Below are 19,212 nucleotides of genomic sequence, written 5' to 3' on the forward strand. Positions count from 1 at the left end.
CCCACCATAGCAGAAACTGATACACACTGATAAGCCTTTCGTCTCAAGACCTTTTGCCTCAATGATTCCTCAGAGCTCCTCCTTTCTATGGAAACTCCACCTACCCTTACCGCTCTCCTTAGTGACTGTAAATGCGCTGCTAACATGGAAGCACCTCAGGACCCAGAGATTGTAGACAGGCAGAGGTTGGTCACTTCTCCCAGGCAACCAGTACCAGAACAAGAGGACACAGTCTCAGGCTGCATCAGGGGAGGTTTAGGCTGGAGGTTAGGAGGAAGTTTTACACAGAGAGAGTGATTGCCCACTGGAATGGGCTGCCTGAGGAGGTGGTGGGGTCGCCAACGCTGGGGGTGTTCAGGGCGAGGCTTGACAGGATGCTTGGTTGCATGGTTTAGTTGATTAGGTGGTGTCGGATGATAGGTTGGACACGATGATCTCGAAGGTCTCTTCCAACCTGGTTAATTCTATTCTATTCTATTCTATTACTATTTACCTTCAGCTCCTTCAGTACTCCACAGTTTAAAAACGTTTAGTTCCCTGCACAGGCCATGCTTCACCTTTCATAGATTGTTTTTTTCAGGACAGCCAGCCTAAAGCTTTTTTTTTACATATATCCTTATTCTCACATTTACTGTCCTTCACACAGCTCACATCCTTCTTTTCATGTACTAATAAGCCTGAGTCAGCCACATGTGCCCCATGCCAGAGGCTTTCTACAATGTCTCCCTTCCCTGATGGGGATGACATAATGTTGTGTCACAGGTACAGCCCTGTGAGTGTCCTGTGTGCTGTATAGTTGCACTGCTGTTCAATACAGAGAACGTCTGGGAGAGTATCTGGTCTGCCCACTGTTGACCAAGTTTTCTTATCCACTTAGTAATGATTAAGTTATTGTCTTCTGCTCTTTCCAGAGAGGATGCAGGGTGCTAGAACAACTTCATTTGTTCTGAGGAACATATATTGCATTTGTATGCTACAACATACTGTTACCAAGAACTAAGTGCTGTGCCAAGCACCCGGCTGTGCCACCCCTCATGAGCATCCCATTGTCACCTTTATTGGGCATAACAGCTGACCCAAATAAAGCTGTAATTGATGCCATCCTTTTTCTGTCCAGCTGTACAACTCTGTCTAGTGATAATACTGGTATTTACCAAATTTCTTAGTAATTCGGCTCACTTAGCTATCAATAAAATCTTTTTTGTTTGTTTGTGGTGTGCATGTTTCTCTCTGAATATGGAGAGGTGGGAAGTTACTTCTCATCACACTGAATCTGTCTCTGCAAGGTGATACAATCAGCAGTGAGAAAGCATGACTGCCTAGACAGTGAGGCAGGCTGCTATCAAGTTGCCTAACTGATTTCTGAGCATTCTCAGGTGTGATAAAACCAACGTTCAGTTTCACAAGATAAGGAAAAATAGGTTTGTATCTTGTTTGTTTGTTTCGGATTATCACAAGAGGAAGATCTAAAGAGTGTGTCACCAGGGAAGAGGTTAAATAAATTTTGTCATGGCTGCCTTTTTTGTTAGAAATTCTGACCCGTGTTGGCCTACTGTTTTGTAGAGCTCTCTAGTATCTTGCCAGAGAGAGCAAGCAGGATTACATCAAACAAAGTAAAGGTAATATCTCTAAGAGGAAAAACAAATATATTGTGACTGATTTTACATTTTTAATGGGTTTGGTTGTTTCATATTTAGCTTGCACCTTTGTACCTGCTAAAGGAACTGTATAGCAGGCACTTTAGTGTGCAGAGATACACACTCCTGCAAAATAAATAACCTGCCCAACGTGCTTGTTCCGAAACAGTATGAGAAGAACTGAAAACAAACAAAACCAGGCTCTATTTAGAAAAGAAAATATTTAGTGTCTGTTACAATATTACTCTTTCCTCTTCAAGTTGAGAGAAATTGTGACTGGCAAGTAGTGCAATATTTGTATTTCCTCTGGTTAAACAAACACGGGGGTTCTTTCAAAATTCACGAGTTTGCAGCAGCACAGGAATTGCACATGGTATTTAAAGAGTTTGATAATTATTTGTCCTTACCTTGATTAAGAGGAATGGCTTGAATTACCCACCATGCAAGGATAAGTGCTCTGAGGAAATGCTATAATGAAAAATTATGCTAATGATTAGATATTCCAGTACTGAATTGATGCAAGCAAAAAAAATGAGCCACAGGTATTCTCAGTAAGCTTGATATATAGAAAACCCCAAACCCCACAAAATTAAAGCAACTGTTTTTCCTCTCTCTCCCTCCTACTCTGCCACCCATCCCCTCTCTCCTCCCCCTACAGTTTCTTGGAATACAGGCAAAATCAGTTTGGTAGCTGTTACTATACAGAGACAAGGTACCACTGACTTCTCTAGCTTGACCAGCATCAGTGTTTGTGGTAAGAAGGCTCTTGATACTTAAATAGGTCTGCATAAAATCATCACTTGTAAAATAGGAAAGTCATGTCACCACAGCTTGGTTGAGTGAGTTTTAAATTACCACAATGAACCATGAACTTCCCGTCTTTGAGTTGGGATTTGTGGTTTGGCTGCTGCGGTTAATGGCTAGATAGATTAAGCCGATTTTGCACACAGGGGGAGATGGGTTCGCCAGCGACTGGAGAAAACCTGGAGAACAACGCGCAGGAACAGTGCCTGTGCCTCATTACGAATATGGAGCACTGCACAAAACAGATGCTAGAGGCTGCACACCCGAGTCTGAGCTGTCCCAACAAGGCGGATGGTGGTCCCCGTAAGCATTGACGGCTCCTTGGTGGGCTACTGCCCACAGCGGCGCGGCTGGCGCACGGGCAGGGCAAGCGTCCTGGTGGCTGCCGGCGGGCCACACTCACTCCGCAAGGGCACCGGCCGGGGTAGACCGCAGGGATCGCGACTTCGCAGGCTGAGGCAGGGGTGAAACGTCACCCTCCGCTGCAACGAGTCAGATGGCAAGCTGCCACCGGACTGCGCACACCTGGTCACAAATCCTGTTTACCATGTTTATGTAATGCGATTTTCTGGTGATTCTCATGTGTCTTTACCATGATCTCGTAGGCATGGCTGTAATTGAAAAGAGCACCCTACAAAGTGATCCACGTGGCTGACCGGCAGCCCGTTTCTGCTCCAGCCGAGGACGCAGACGCAGGCCTGTGCCACCTCCCGTTGCGGGCAGCCCCAACGGCCGATGCGAAGGGTAGCCGCAAATAGCGCCGAGCAACGCCCTAACACTGGACCGTTCCTCTGGAAGGGAAGAAAAAAAGTTATCACGGCGGCTCGTTGGTCTAGGGGTATGATTCTCGCTTAGGGTGCGAGAGGTCCCGGGTTCAAATCCCGGACGAGCCCAATTTTTTTTTCAACTCTACTCGTTTCTCTTCTTTGCTTCCCAGCACTGCTCCCTACCCAGCTACAGGGACACGACTCGGCGTCCTCCGCTGCGCTTCTTCGCCAGGCAGGATCGGCTACCACGCCTAACCGGGGGGCACAGGAGTTATACCGAGACACGTTCCTTTTTAATGCAAGGAATCAGCGTTAAACACTTACAAGGGATTACCCCTCTTGCGTTATACTCTTCGCCTCGCGCACGGGACCGAAATTAACCCCCAAGAAACAAACAAGAGCCGCAACACCGCGAAGCCTGCGGCTCCCCACGGGCACTAAGTCCAGCTCCATTCGTGCACTCCGTCCCGCTGCACAGGAGCCTCAGCTACCGAGATACAAAAAAATATCGCGGCAGTAACAGATTCGGCAAAATAGGAGACATCACCACGCCTCCTCTATCGGCGGGCTCGTCCGGGATTTGAACCCGGGACCTCTCGCACCCGAAGCGAGAATCATACCCCTAGACCAACGAGCCGCTCTCTTTAGGTTTTCCCAGCTCAGCACTTCACTCACTCACTCACTTACTTCCCGCCTACTACCAGCACTTCCCACTCACCCACATTCAGTATCTTTGTGGGGCTGCCCTTTTCCTCCCCCTGACTCCAAATGGTTCTGCCCACCTCTTCGGAAGACTCCATTCCTCTCCCTAACTGCGGAGGCTACTGCAACTTCCTCCCTGCCAGGGTAACCGGTGGGTTGCCCTTCCCGTACCCTACGGCTGCGCTTGATAGAGAGGATGCCGAGTCCTCGTGGGGAACAGGCGCGGCCGCAGCGGCGCTCCCCTGCGCAGGTACCACTCCGCGCTCTTCCGAGGGGCGGAGGAACGCCTGTGTCGTCCTTCTCCCCCGGCTTCGTGCCCGCGCCAGACGTGCGCGGCGGGCAGGCACGGACAGCGGCGCTCGAAGCTGGGCGAGCGCATTCTCAGCGGATGAGAAGGGGGAAGTGGGACACCACCCACTCTCCCCTCCCTCCTGGGTTTGGTTTATCCCCCCCTAACCGTTGGGCGCTGCGCCCCCTTCCTGGTGCGGCTGGGTCGGCAGAGCGGCGGGGACGTTGAGCGCCGGCAGCTTTGTGCCAGGCGGGTCGTGGGTGCGGGATACGCCGGGTGCTACGCATGCAAGTGTGAATGAATCCTCTCATGACAGCACCCCCCGGGCAGGTGAGGCAACGGTCTGTGAGGTGGCCGGGCCCGTGGGAGACAGCAGGAGGCCCTCGGAGTGGCCTTTGAGGCGTACAGGCGAAAGGCATCTTGGAAGAGTGCCTCAGCATTGGGTTGGTTGCGTTTCTTATGTGGTGGGGCCCAGAGGAGCCCTTGGCTCCCTTTGATTTCTGAACTCGCTCCACGCTGCTTCTTCAGCTCCCACTTCATCCCTGATGTGCTGTATCCTGTTCATGCGCCCTGCCATCCTCAAGCTTCTCCCTCGTGTTTGCACGCTGCTGTATAAGCCTTCCTTGCATCCCACACCCTTCAAAACTCCTGCCCATCAGTCCCTGCTCCCAGTCCTTACCCATCCAATGCTTTATTGTGGCTGGCTACAGTTTAAACACGGTCCAATCATGAAACAACCGTGAAGGGAAGATCTCAGCCAAACACCTTGCTCGTGTGCTGCATTCCTTTCCCCATTTTATCTTTATTCTTGTTCTGTTTTCTGTCCATCACTGCTCTGTAAACTTTGTGCTTTTACTTCCCCCCCGTCTTTCAGGCAGCATCCACAGCAGAGGAATCGCATAAATTATATAAGATTTGTCTTGTTAAGGTAATTTTTGTGTTCAGCCATCAGTGTTCTTACACCAAACATGTGAGAGAGTGGTCAAACGTTGGAACAGACTGCCCAGAGAGGTGGTGGAGTCACCATCCTTGGAGGAGGTCAACAGATGTGTATACATGGCACTCCAGGACATGATTTATTTGCCATGGCCGTGTTGGGTTGGTGGTTGGACCTTAAATGATCTTAAAGGCCTTTTCCAACCAAACCAGTTCTGTGATTCAATGATTATACATTCCAGAGCCAGCAATTTGACAGACGTGTATAGGTCTGAATAGGCACACCACCCCTCACAAACTGCCACCCTCATATACCAAAGCATGACATGGTCTACATGTCAGTCTAAGCTTTTTTACTTTGTACACCTCATGGATACACACTGCCCAAACCAGCATTTGCTGATAGTTTGGATGGGGCAGGGATTTGGGCCCACATGTATCCTCTGCTTTGCAGGGTCATGATACTAATGTGGGCAAAGAGTCTTCTCTAAAATTGCCCTCACTTGGGTTGACGATGGGACAAGGTTTGTGTGCTACCTCAGTGAGCACTGCCCTGAGGGGGATGTGTGCATACCTTGTGCTGAGAAGAGAGTGTCTTTTTTCCTGCAACTTGTAAAGCTATCAAGCATGAAGATGGTGATGCAACTTCCAGCACAAAAAGGCTCTAAAACTGTTGATTGCCAGAAGCTGGGAGATCTCACAGGAGGGGTCTCTGTGCATCACCCTGGGGTTATGCTCTCCCTGAACCCAGGGAACTGTTGGAGAAACGGCACTAGGTTATATGGCTGTGCTGCCTTCTCTTCTTAGATATCTGATACCTGCAGGGCTGGGACAGGGAGTGTGTCAGTCTCAGTAGATTCAGTATCACTAAGGTTGGAAGAGACCTCAAAGATCATCGAGTCCAGCCTGTCACCACAGACCTCATGACTCGAGTAGGGAGGACACTACTGCCCACTGCAGGCTTGAATTCATGACCTTCCCCTGTCACTGTTTACCCCAAAGAACACCTTCCTTTGTGGATTAATTACCTTGGCTATTGCTGTTTCCCAAACATAAAAAATACCACAAAATATGTTCAAATTTAACATAAAACTCTTACAATGGGAGTGGAAATCCTACCCCTATTTTGCCTGCTGCTACCAGCTCTCTCCATTTCTCCTCAGGTTCCTTCATCTCCCCAAGAAGAAACACACAGACTTTGGTTTGGTTTAATTCCACCATTTATTTCTTCTGCCTCTCCTTCAGATTTCCATTCCCTTGCTCGGGACACACGTTCTCTAAGCAGGCACACATGTATCTGTATATACAGTAAGGCACAGTCACTCACATTCAGATGGGACACTGCTGAGAGAAGAAATGGTACAGTGAATGATTGCAGCCTGCCCTGGAATACAAGCTCCAACAACCAGGTTAAAATGGATTCAAAGGCAACAATCCTCCACAACATGGCTCCAAAGGATTTGGGGGGTCACATTTGCCAACAAGCCTGTGATACACGGAGGGGCAACACTGCTGCCTCTCAGCAAGTTGTATCTCAGCGCTCTCACCTGGGAAAAAGAAAGGCAAGGCCCAGAACCACTTCTTTCCTTGAGATTTTATTGCTGGTGAATAGAAAGGGGATACCTCTTTAAACCATTTGGTTTGTAAAACTGCTGTATTGCTGAGCCCACTCAAGGCTTATGTGTATCCAGAAAGCCAGGGACAACCCAAGCCTCTGACTCTGCTCTGCTTAATGATTGCTAGAAGGAGCTTTGTGATGAATGAAGAAGAGCGGTCTGATTCTGCTCTCGGTCTCTGTTGCTGGGTCTGTGTTGGTGGGTACTAGATGGCCACTGATCATGCACACCAACTGACACCTCCTTGACTCAGCTTCTGGCATGTCTGGCTATCTGTCCCTATGGCCTTCAGCCAGGGCAGCTTTTTATTCACTATTGCAGATAGAGATTCTAGCACTACTGTCAGGAAGCTGCTCAGCTCAGGGTCTGTCTGTCTTTCCCCAATTAAATTACTTCTTTTGGGCAACAAATACTCTCCACATAGAAAAGCTTTTTAAAATTATTTATTTAATTTACCAAATGCTAGATCCATCTCTTAACTAGTACCCCAGGAGTGAATTAAAATCTAGTACAATGCCTAAGAGGGCATTGTACAATGTCTAGAACAATACCTCAGAGGGACTGGCCGTCTGACCACCAATTTATATTCTGTCAGGCCATACAACTGGAAAGAGCCACCTAAGACCTCTTCCTTGACCAACTATTTCCAGTAAGCCAGGATGCTTTTCTCATAAGTGGGACTCAGTGGCCACACATTGAAAGATCCAATAGAAAGTCAAAAGATTAGATAGGGTCTGGAAGTGAGAAAGACTGAGTGGCTGGACTGGAGCCTGGAGCCAGATAAGACAAGTCACTCCACACAGCACATCTTTTCTGTGCATCAAAGCTGTTGGTTGTTACTTGTCACTCTCACTAAAAATGCCCCAAAGTTGAAGCACACAGAAGAACTGCCTACTATTGCAGGCTGTTTCACGGGTCATTCATCTCAACTCCCGTTTCAAGGGTATTTCGTATGTTATGAACAACATCCAAAGAGTTTTCCCCATGTTTAGGGTTCACATTGCCTGCCATGTGGCATGTATGGAGAAAACATGCTTTTTCAAATTGTTAAAACATCATTTACTGAAATTTGACCCCCCAAAGTATTGCAAAGGAAGCTACAAAAAGGCACCATACACATATGCACCTCACCGATGAACTTCATCTAAGACCAATGCAGGGGAGAAGAAAAAAGCATTTGGAAGCAGGATGAAGGAGCAGAATGTCCTGGAGTGGTGGTGGCTGTCAGCTCCAGGACAGCACATACCAGATCTCACAGTCTGCAAATACCACCAAGGAATGTCAGCCAACACATCAGTTTTGAACTCCTGACGAATTGCAAGCAAAGTCTCTTGTTCTCACTGTCCCAAAATAGGGTGGTGCGAAGCAAAGAGCCAGCAAGTGGCCACTCAGCTCTGGGATGAGTCTCCACCTCGAGGGACATCCACGTTCTGCTCCTCTCCTGCCACTGAAGGTTTTCCAGTAGCTTCCACCTTGATTGGGTTAGATGGCTCCTATTCACTTGTTTATTCTTCTCTCTCCTGATGGGTATGTCCTTTTCAGAGGGGACAAGTAAGGCTATTATGAAAAGTAATCACGACTCTCAAGTAATTACAGTGCTGGGGAGTCTGGTTTTGGTAGTTTCCCCACCAAGGAGGCAAAGGAGAGCTGCAGCCTGGGCTGCAGTCTGCTTCCTTCAGTTGCTTCTTGCCAAACCAAGGAAGCATTTGAAGAGGGGACAAGTGGTTCAGGTGGAATGAGGTATTACCACAGGCATCTGTGGCTACGTGATCCGTGGTTAGAGAATATGCAGTAAGCTACACAGCACAAGTCCTGCACTAGCCCATGGAAATCCCCTTTTATTCCAAGTGGCAAAGGCCTGTGTTTCTGTGCTTCCCTGGCTGATTACAAAGGTGGTCTGCATGCAAACACTGTTTTTGCTGGCAAAGCTAACAAGATAGGCACATAGGTATAAAGACAGACTATATGTGCATGCAGGTATACATACAAACTGCACACACAGACATGGAAATATGCACAAGTAAAGGAGGCTTATTGAGATAGTGTATGTGTGGTTACTACTGGGGAAAAGTGCTAGTAAGTTCAAATTGCTTTCAAAACAGCAATTGAGCCAGGTGCCTGGTGAGCAAAGCCTCTCCGTTTTACTGAATCAAGAAACAGGTTTGCTGTATCTCCATTGTCTCTATAACACCACACAGGAGGGCTGGCTGTTTTAATTGCCTTGCCTTGAAGCCTCTTCAGGTCTGAGATTTGATACTTGGGGTGTAGGAAGCAGCAAAAAGACCGTTTTCATTAACAAGCAAACCCCTTTGGTGATGTAGGGAGCCATCATCATACTGACCTACCTTACCTGTGCATCATGGTTATGCTGTGCCCTGTTCCTGCGTGGCTGATGTTGAAGGCTCACTGGCAGTCTCTAAGCCCACTGTATCCTGCAGTGGTTCAGGTGCCAGCGGTGTTTCTTCAGTGCTTGGCATTCTCTGAGTGTCTGTGCTTTCACTGGTCTCCTCTGCTTCAGCTTCTTCCTTCTCTGTGTCCCCCTTTTCCTGTTCACAGGTGCTGCCTTGCAGCTCTTCTCCCTGGGGACCCTCACACACCTCCTCCTTGTTTCCAGAGGAAGGCTGGGGAGAGTTGTCCTCCCCCGAGACACCAAAACACACTTCCTCCTCCTTCATATCCCCTGTGTTGCTCTGGCAAGGAGTTATTTCCTCGGCCTGTTTTCCCCCTTTTTCTTCATCTTCTGATGGGCTGGATCCTCTCCTTGATGAGGGATTCTCACCAGACTCTCTCTGTTTCTTTTGCTCTTTGCTCCCTATTTCTGCCTCCTCTTTCTTGGCCTTGGTCCCAAACACCTCATCCCCGTCTTCCTTTGCACCATTTTCTGGAGCAATGTTGACTGCTAGATTTTCCCCATCTCCATACTCGGACAGAGACCTTCGGAACCTCCTTGAGGGAGGCCTGCGCTTTATTGATCCCCGTGACCGGACCTTGGAGGCAGGAAAAGCAGACAGTGAAGCAGTCAAGAGAGAGGTACTGGAAAGCAGGAAAGTACAGCAGAGGAAAATACCATGGGAAACTCGATTGCTAACCTGTTGGCCTCACTTTTCCTGCTCTGCTATTGAGAGGCAGAGACATGAGGGCTCCTACCCCTGAAGGACTAGAGGACAAGCAGCTCCTCAGTATAAACCTCCTTTCCTTCTGTAAAGCTGGTGCTGGAGATCATTGTTGTAATGTAAACTATGGCTCTTTGTCCAGGTTAGACCCCACACCCAAGGGCAATGCATTTGTTATGTATATGCTGCTAACTTTGGATTTCATAGATTCATAGAATGGTTTGGGTTGGAAGGGACCTTAAAGACCATATAGTTCTAACCCTGCTACCATGGGCAGGGACATCTTCCATTAAACCAGGCTGCACAAGGCCTCATCCAACCTGGCCTTGAATACCTCCAGCATATGGGCGTTCACAACCTCCCTGGGCAAGCTGGTATCTCACCACCCTCACTGTAAAGAATTACTTCCTAATATCTAGCCTAAGTCTACCCTCCTCAAGCTTAAAGCTGTCCCCTCTCATCCTTGCCACTAGAAGCCCTTGTAAAAAGTCACTTCTCAGCTTTCTTGTAGGCCTCCTTTCCAAGCCTCTTGTATACTGGGCAGTTTTGAGGTTGAGGAAGGAAGGAGTCAGCACTCTAGTTCATGATGGTAGATGATCCTTGTGGTCCCTTCCAACCCTGACTGATTCTGTGATTCTATGGTGAATACAGACTACAACTCCCCATTTAAGTGCTGAGCACCCTGTGGGGACACCTGACAAACCACTGTGCTCTGCATGGTTCCCTAAACTGCAGCTCAGCCACTCAGCTGGCATGTGGCACCATCTCCTCTCAGTGCTCCCTGCCCAGGTACCATCCACTCTGTTACCACTGAGCTGAAGTTACTGGGCCCTGCCACTTCACCCCTTCCCTTTACCCATTTGGCCAGGAAGGCTGCCAGAGCTGTTGGACTGTGAAGCTCCATGTGAAGATGGGCAAAGAGGAGACTCCACAGAGTTACACTAAAAGGCTGTTTTGAACCTGGTGTCTCCTCCCTTGGCCACAAATGCACAGTATCACCACAGAACTGAGAACTGTGTCCTCCTCTTCCTCTTCCTCCTCAAGTGGTAAGCAAGCCTTACCTTTCTGTGATGGAGAAATCTTAGCACATACCCTACCTTGTTATAGAATTGCAGCTGAGTGCCTTCCGGGGGTTGATCAAAGCTGACCGGTGTTTCCGTCACTTCGCTGGGCTGAGATTGAATCCCTGGGCTGCTGGGCGTTGAGGGAGGAGTACTGAATGGAGAAACCAGGGCTTTCGGACCAGGGCTCTTAGGAGATGCTCCCGGCAGCAGAGCAGCTGGAGCAAAAGCCAGGTTGGCCTGCAAAGAGAAACGCCGGTCACGGGCGTGCAACACCAGCGTGTACTGCATGCGGTAGCCACAGGGAGGCGCCCTTGCCCTTGCCACGGGAGCTGCCACGGCTCGGCGGTCACAACCCACATACCTTCTGCTTATGGGTCTCTCCTGGTGACACTGTCAACAAACAAGTCCGGCAGAGAAATTATGACTGGACAGTTGTCTTTCCCCAGCAGCTGGATCTCAGGATGTGTCCTTTTGTCATCCTGAGGCCTTTGGGATTTTCCAGTGACCCAGCCAAGCCAGAACAGTCTACATGGCTGAGCCAGGAGAAAGTCTGAACAAGCAGCCAGCAAAGATTTCAAGATGTAAACCATCCCTGTGTGTGCCCAAGCAGACATCGCATTCTCAAGCTCAGTCTGCACGTCTTCTGAATGATCTGCACAGTCATGAGGAGTGAGAAGGTCATGGAAAGAAGGGAGCTTGTGGTTAACTGTGGCAAAACACTTCTTGCTGGCCTGTCACTAAGAAGGCCTCACAGGCAAATGTCCTTGGGAGCATTAAGAGGTACAGTGCTATGAATAGGTTTACACTGTCAGGGCAGCCAGGAAGCACTGTGCTCTGGAGTCACACATGCTGCCAGGAGAGGCAGCTGGCAGCGGCAGGGCACGAAGGCTGCAGGCTGTTGTGTGCTGAGCTGCCCCCAGCGGTGTGAATCAGGCACCACGGAGCAATACGGGAAAGGGCAAGAAGCACTGCCGTGTTCGTGTGTAACTGCGGCAATCAAGGCAAGGGCAGCTTAGTGCTTCTAGGTGCATGCAGGGGAGTGCCAGAGCCCAGAGTGCATTCCCTGCTGCCAGGATTGCAGCTGCCTGTGCTCAAGGCCAGCTCCCTAGTAGGATGCAGGTGACTCAGTTTGATTTACTACACTTGATCTTAGCCAAAAGGCTGAGAAGCTGTGAACAAAGAGCTGGAAGAAGTCTCAGACAGGATTTCCCTCACTTTCTCTTACCAGCTGCATTGAAACTGAGGTTCCTGTTCCCTAGCTGAGCTGAGGCCATGCCTTTGCCCAGCCATGTACCCTGCAAATCCAAATGCCCCTGACCCATGCACTGGCATGTCTATGAAAATGCCTGAGGGCTGCCAAACTGTTTCTGATGCTGAACCTGCTCTGCCTTCTTTCTTTGTGTACTGTCGGACTGGGCCTTCATTAGTGAGGCCTCTGCCCTGCTTACCTAACTGCCACCCTTGGCTTCTGGATCACCTTCCCCCATGGCTGCTCCGCATGGGAAGTAGCTGTGACAAATGCCAATCAGTTTTATTTTGCCGTGGCTACCATGTGAGCTCTTCCAGGACCTACCTGCAGCTTTTCAATCATGGGGGAGCTTTTCACCTTGACCTTGGGAAAAGAGCAAGCATTTGGAGACCGCTTCTGGAAAACAGAATGAAAATCACAGTGTAGTAGCTGAAAAAGAGGAAACTTGGAAGGGATAAGCAGAAATTGCTACTAGGGGAGCAAATGAAGCCTCATTTAGTGTCTTCACACAAAAGTTTGCTTTCTTTTTTCCTGACCTTGCTACCCTTTTGCTACCTTGTCCCATACATATCCTCCCTCTGGCAAAAAAAGGTGATTGTTTGCTTTCTGGCTGAAATATCCAAATTAGGTGATGTGCAATAGCTCTGCTGCTACACAGCCTTCACTAAAGTATCTAAAGTAAGAGGTTTTAACTCTGGTCTTATTTCAGGACCAGACAGATTAGAATTAAAGGATACAAGCCTTAATGTTGGTAAACATTGTCAGCCTTTATGTTGGCAAACATTGTCAGCCTTTTGTGATGGGAAAAACTTTCTGCCACCACTTGACTTAACAGTTGAGTTAAAGCACATTTAGTATTGGCAGGAAAGGCCTAAGTGGCTGGAAAGGTAGAGAGCTATGAAAGGCTGAAAACAGTCTGAGAAAGGGAGAACATTATTTTGAGAAGAGGCATATTGCTTTCATCTGTTCCAAAGGAAAAGGAAGCATTTTAAAGCTTGGGCAACCTTGGCATGGAGGCAGCAAGAGCCTGTAGCTGTCAGGAGAGAAAGACAAGGAAACACTCCCTTGTTAAGGGCAAATGACTATGTGAAATTTGGTGAGTAGATCTCATGCTCTGAAGTACAGAATGGGAGAAATGAGTGGGAAGTGCCTGAGAAAAGCCTTAGTGAGTCGCAGCCACCTTACTGTGACCTGCTCATTCAAGGATGCTGTATGGAAGGCACCTCAAGACAATATTCTGTCAGTATTGCTGACAACCCCCCTCTTCACTCTGGATTAATCATTGCCTTTTTCTGAAGAAGGAAAAATCTACAGAGTGGAACTATTATGCTATTGTAGTCAAACCTCTTAAGAGTTCATCTGAAGGCAACAAACAGCATGGATGCTCTCTGTGCTAAGTGCAGTTCAAATGTAAAAAATGTCAGCAGTTCCTGCTTTAAAATGCTTGAAAGGTGGTAATTGGTTGCATCCCGTCAGTGCTCTAAGGTTAAAAACAAAAGCAATAGAAATGGGTTGAGTATCCATGCTACAGGAGTGGGAACCAGTGTGGAGCTGACTGCGTTGGTACGTGTGTGAGCAGGGGAAGGCCTGGTGCTGCTTTTTGCTGCACAGCCTGAGCTCTCTGCTACCTCCAACCTTGTGTCTCTGGAGAGAACAGGTTTCAGAGAGGAAAGGCCTTGTCCCCCTGTTACACTGATACTCACTTGCTCATCATTATCACTTGTCTCAGTTTTGTGGGAATACAATGGAAGGGAGCATGGTGGTTTCCTCCGAGTTGGCTTATGTGGTGGCACCTAAGAGAAGAAAACAACCAGCTCAGCAGCAGAGAAATTAGTAGGGCTTTTTGAAAAGGAAGTTAAATTTCAGCACCAAAGGGCATGCTCTGTAAGTGACCTGCTTGGATGGCAGGGCTCAGCTTGCCTAAAGGAGTCACCCAAAAGCAGCACAAGATATTAGCATGTGGGCATGTGCGCAGCGTGCTAGGCGTCCTTGTAGCATCTTAAGTCCAGTCCTAGTGTTAGCAAAGTAGACTATATCTCTTTCCACAGTAGGACCCTCAACACTCCAGGCTTTGTGCAAAGAACACTCTTGTAAGCTGTGGAGGGTGCATAAGCCTGCTTGGAAGCTTCATCTTACTAGAAACCCCCTCACATTGGAATAGCTTGTTATTGTTCTCTTTCCTGTCTTACTACCAGGATTTCCTTTTATTGAGTCCCAGCAGCCTACCTGGTTGATGATTTTCCTATTTTGCATGTGGTATATTTTAGGGGCAAAAAGGTGAATTCTGACTTTTTCAACATGCCCTAAAGTCTCATTTGTTTCTCTCTAACGAGGAACAGCAGCTCACAGAGACAAGCCGTCAGCTGCAACCTGTAATCTGACTAAGAAACAGGTTCTGTGGGGGAGAAGGAACAAGGCAACTTAATGTCAGGGACAATGGTTCCTTCTGAGTGTCCTTGGGGTCTCAGAAATGTGAGAGTGGTCACCAGAAGCAAGAAACATGTGGCACAGCACCTATGGAGTTGCTTCTTCTTAACTATTCCTCTGGTCTTGAATTCAAGCTGTCTCTATTTTCCTGCCAGGTTTGTAGTCTCCTGCCAAGCTGTTAACACACTTTTTATGTGTTAACAGACCAAACACTTGGATAATATTGTGGATCTTGGATAATATCCACAGCATAATATTTGGATAATTTTTTTTACCTTCTAACAGGCAGGCATGTGAAAAGTTGGATTATGACATCTCTGACCTCTGTGGAGTTCTCTGTCTTGGAAGACCTGTAGACTTGATGGCACTTAGCTTCTGGTGGTCCTGCACCCAGCCATGGCAATGCTGCATCTCTAAGCAGCCAAGGGCATCCCAGCCCTTATCCTTATGTCACACTAGGAAGCAATAACATCATGTCTTATCGAAATCTCACCATTTTGCAAACATGCAATGCTGTACTGTGCATCAGATGTGCCTTGGTTGGTAAGTTTCCCTTTGCTGGCGTGGGTCAGTCAAGGGTTAAAGACCATCCACGCAGCCATTAAGCTGAAGCCGGTCTGAGAAAGCTGTGGGGAAGTGACAGATGTCTTGGAGAGAAAAGACAGGAAACTTTGTCCTTCTCTGTCTATGGAGAAAATTAGTTTCCCCTCACTGTGAGGCCCCTCCACACTGCCTTGGCTTGGGAGTAGCCGAGGTCTGCAGATAACAGGAGAGGTCTGGGAACTTGCCTTCTGGAGGGTTAGGGACTTAGTGCAATTAAATCCCATACCTTAAGAAAAGAGGAAATGACTGTAATGGGACAGATGGGAGTGGTGCGCTGGGGAATATGGGGTGGGGGAGGGGGAAGTCTTTAGGAAGAGATTGGCTATTCTCATCCTGGCCTGGCTATAGGAGTGCTAGCCTCTGAAAGAAGGTGGCTTGCCAGCCCTGCAGGACAGAGGCCACCATTGCACCCACCCAAAGACAGGAGAGGTGACAGGGAGGATCCCCTCAGGCCCAGCCTGGAACATGCTGAAATTAGAGGAGCAGCTGAAGGCAGCAGTTCAATTTTAAAGGGGCACCCACTGACTAAAGTAAACAGCAAACATTTATGCTTCTAAAAAGTGCATACTGATACAGGAGGCTTTCCTAAAATGCCAAATTCCATCCAGAAACAGTCTGACTTTCCTTTCTTCCTAAGAGAGAGAGTCAAGTGTTTTGCTTATCTGGTGAAAGACAGCTTGTGAGGTAATGCTTGGCCTAGTGGGCTGTCGATAAAGTTTCAGCGTGACAGAAAGACACAGAGTCTGAAATGCCATCGGGAAGAGGCAACAAGGCAAGTAAAGAGACAGCTTTCTCTTTCAGACCCATACAGAAGGAATTGCCCATAGGAAACCTTGTGAATAAAGTGCTGGTGACCAGCCACTGGTTTCTACACTGCAGCACCTGTTGTTTGCTTTCTTTTTCCATGGCTCAGGATTAGCTTTTTCACTATTGGTTGTTACCCTCTGTGCACAAAAGCCAGCCCACACAGTGCATGCACTGCTGTCAGCTGCTGTTAGGCATATATGCACACCTGTGCAGCTTTCCAGCCTCTCAGTTACAGTATCTAGATGTCCTAAGGCATAGATGTACCAAAATCCAAAAAAAATCCAAAAACAGCCAGCAGTGTGCCCAGGTGGCCAAGAGGGCCAATGGCATCCTGGCCTGCATTAGGAATAGTGTGGCCAGCAGGAGCAGGGAGGTCATTGTGCCCCTGGACTCTGCATTGGTTAGGCCACACCTTGAGTCCTGTGTCCAGTTCTGGGCCCCTCAGTTTAAGAAGGACATTGAGACACTTGAAGGTGTCCAGAGAAGGGCAACAAGGCTGGGGAGAGGCCTTGAGCACAGCCCTGTGAGGAGAGGCTGAGGGAGCTGGGGTTGCTTAGCCTGGAGAAGAGAAGGCTCAGGGGAGACCTCATTGCCCTCTACAACTACCTGAAAGGTGGTTGTAGCCAGGAAGGGGTTGGTCTCTTCTCCCAGGCAACCAGCACCAGAACAAGGGGACACAGTCTCAAGCTGTGCCAGGGGAGGTTTAGGCTGGAGGTGAGGAGAAAGTTCTTCACCGAGCGAGTCGTTCGCCATTGGAATGTGCTGCCCAGGGAGGTGGTGGAGTCACCGTCCCTGGAGGTGTTCAAGGGGAGATTGGACGTGGCACTTGGTGCCATGGTTTAGTTGTGAGGTCTGTTGGGACGGGTTGGACTTGATGATCCTTGGGGTCTCTTCCAACCTTAGTTATACTGTGATACTGTGAAAATGCTCATCCAAAAGTCAGAAATGCATGGAAGACACTGGTCATAGTTTGCACTGGGAGACAAATCTTCCGTGAAGATTCAAAATCAAGGTGGTTTCATGCTCACCACTGATGCTCTGACTTCTACAGGCAGAGGTGAGTGCCTCATCTTCCACCCAGTTACCTCCTGGTGGCCGCAGAGCTCCTTACCTCTTTCCCAGTGTTGCTGGCTGCTTGCTCTTTGAATTTCCCTGCTAGCTGAGCCACCGAGGGTGATGCCGACTTGTCTACCTCTGAGCTGGTCTCTGCTGGCCTGTTCTGACAAATCAGGAACAAGAAGTTATGAGCAAATGCTGGGAAAAGCAAACATGCTAGAGAGAAACCTGTGTATGTGTTATAAAGTTCAAGAGTAAGCAGGGACTTAAAGCAGAGTTTTGCACATCTGGCATCAATAATCCAGTCTGAGAGCAAGAGGTTTGGGAAAGCAGAACCCAGCAGCATTTTCAAACGTCCCAGAAATAACAGTAATTCATTCAGAGCCTTTCAGCTCTAGCTGGAGAGCCTGCACAGTGCTTCTCACTGGACACAAGGTTAAGTATTTCAAGCCAAGTGTTTGTTCCCCGCTTTTTCTCACAGTGAGCAGCTGGAGTGTGACAGTAAAGGATGTTCCTATACACCTTCTCAGCCCTCTCATTCGCTTTTACTGCCCTGGTCAGCGGTGCCCTTCCTTTTCCAGTGACTCTGCCAGGAAAAGCCATTCCCTGTCCTGGTGGCAAGCCAGCATCTGCTTGGGGATGTCCCTGTGCTGTTCTGCCTTCTTGGCAGTGAAACACTTATGTGGGTGGGGAGCAGGAAGGAAATACCAGGGCTGAGAGTAGCTTCCCCTTCCCTGGGTTGACAACAAGCTGAGAAGCAGGAGGTTTGTTGGAGACTGGATGGTGCAGCATTTCCCACAGCACACAGGCCTAGTATCATCCCACATTTGCCTTCTTTTCTTTGACATATGTGTATCAAGCAATATAAGTAGAAAGGCTGGAAGTCAAAGCAGATGAAAGCAAAGCTTTGTTCTTTTGATACTGTCTTCTATAAGATCCTCATAGGTAAACTCCAGTAAAGTGCATTAGATGACTGGAGTATGAGGTGGATTGGTAAGTGGCTCAACAACAGAGTTCAGAGTTGTGATCAGCAGTGCAGAGCCCAGTTGGAAGCCTGTGGCCAGTGGTGTTCCCCAGGGATCAGTACTGGGTCCAGTTTTGTTCAGCAGCTTTATCAGTGACCTGGATGAGGGGACTGAGTGTATCCTCAGCACGTTTGCTGATGCTATGAAACTGGGGAGATGGCTGGCACACTGGGAGGCTGTGCTGACACCCAGCGAGACCTGGGCAGGCTGGAGAGCTGGGCAAAGGTGAACCTCATGAAGTTCAGTAAGGACAAGTGCACAGTCCTGCATCTGGGGAGATCTATTATCAGGTGCCAACTAAGAGTTGTCCTCTTGGAAAGCAGCTCCATGGAGAAAGACCTTGGAGTCCTAGTGGACAGCAAGTTATCCATGGGACAGCAATGTGCCCTTGTGGCCTAGAGAGCCAATGGTATCCTGGGGTGCATTAATAAAAGTCTAGGGAGGTTCTCCTTCCCCTCTACTCTGCCCTGGCAAGACCACACCCAGAATATTGTGTCCAGTTTTGAGCTCCCCAGGTTAAGAGAGACAGGGATCTGCTCCACCAGAGCACTACGAGGATGACTGTGGGACTTCAACATCTCTGCTATGAAGAAAGATTGAGAGACCTGGGGCTGTTTCATCTGGAGAAGAGAAGGCTGAGAGGGGTCTTATCAACACCTATAAATATCTGAGGGGTGAGTGTCAAGATTAAGGTTCCAGTCTCTTTTTGGTGGTGCCCAGTGATAGGACAAGGAACAATCTAGAACACAGGAGGTTCAAAATCAACATGAGAAGACTCTTCTTTTGATGAGGATGACAGAGCACTGGAGCAGGCTGCCCAGAGAGGTTGTGGAGTCTCCTTCTCTGGAGACTTTCAAAACCCACCTGGATGTGTTCCTGTGCAGCCTGCCCTATGTGATCCTGTTTGGGCAGGGGGGTTGGACTTGATGATCTCTGGAGGTCCTTTCCAGCCCCTAATAGTCTGTGATTCTTCTCTAGTATCTGATGCCAGTGAAAACTGAACCAGAGGACCTGGGGACAGCTAACCAACAACCTTTGTTTTGTTAGAAGTGGAGACCTCAAAACAACAAACCAGGCTATGAACCACCAGTAAGAAACCTCATACCTTTTCTTCTCA

At 48.5% G+C, this 19,212-nt stretch overlaps 1 protein-coding gene and 2 non-coding genes across 3 annotated transcripts in view; 1 reads left to right on the forward strand and 2 right to left on the reverse strand.

The window, feature by feature from the left end:
- Positions 1-3,262: 3,262 nt before the first annotated feature.
- On the forward strand, positions 3,263-3,334 carry TRNAP-AGG (transfer RNA proline (anticodon AGG)). Its single transcript has one exon. It is a non-coding gene; the product is annotated as a tRNA-Pro (tRNA).
- Positions 3,335-3,773: 439 nt separating this feature from the next.
- Positions 3,774-3,845, reverse strand: TRNAP-CGG (transfer RNA proline (anticodon CGG)). Its single transcript has one exon. It is a non-coding gene; the product is annotated as a tRNA-Pro (tRNA).
- Positions 3,846-8,943: 5,098 nt separating this feature from the next.
- RCSD1 (RCSD domain containing 1) overlaps positions 8,944-19,212 on the reverse strand; it is a 48,250-nt gene continuing 37,981 nt past the window's right edge. The window contains exons 2-6 of the mRNA XM_054165913.1: positions 17,126-17,233; positions 13,881-13,970; positions 12,502-12,573; positions 10,962-11,165; positions 8,944-9,738 (exon numbers count right to left, since the gene is read on the reverse strand). Of these exons, the coding sequence (XP_054021888.1) occupies positions 9,115-9,738; positions 10,962-11,165; positions 12,502-12,573; positions 13,881-13,970; positions 17,126-17,233 (1,098 nt within the window). The 3' untranslated portion in view covers positions 8,944-9,114. The remainder of the gene's footprint in view (positions 9,739-10,961; positions 11,166-12,501; positions 12,574-13,880; positions 13,971-17,125; positions 17,234-19,212) is intronic.

Source organism: Dryobates pubescens, chromosome 12, assembly GCF_014839835.1.
Source record: "Dryobates pubescens isolate bDryPub1 chromosome 12, bDryPub1.pri, whole genome shotgun sequence".
Classification (NCBI taxonomy): domain Eukaryota; kingdom Metazoa; phylum Chordata; class Aves; order Piciformes; family Picidae; genus Dryobates; species Dryobates pubescens.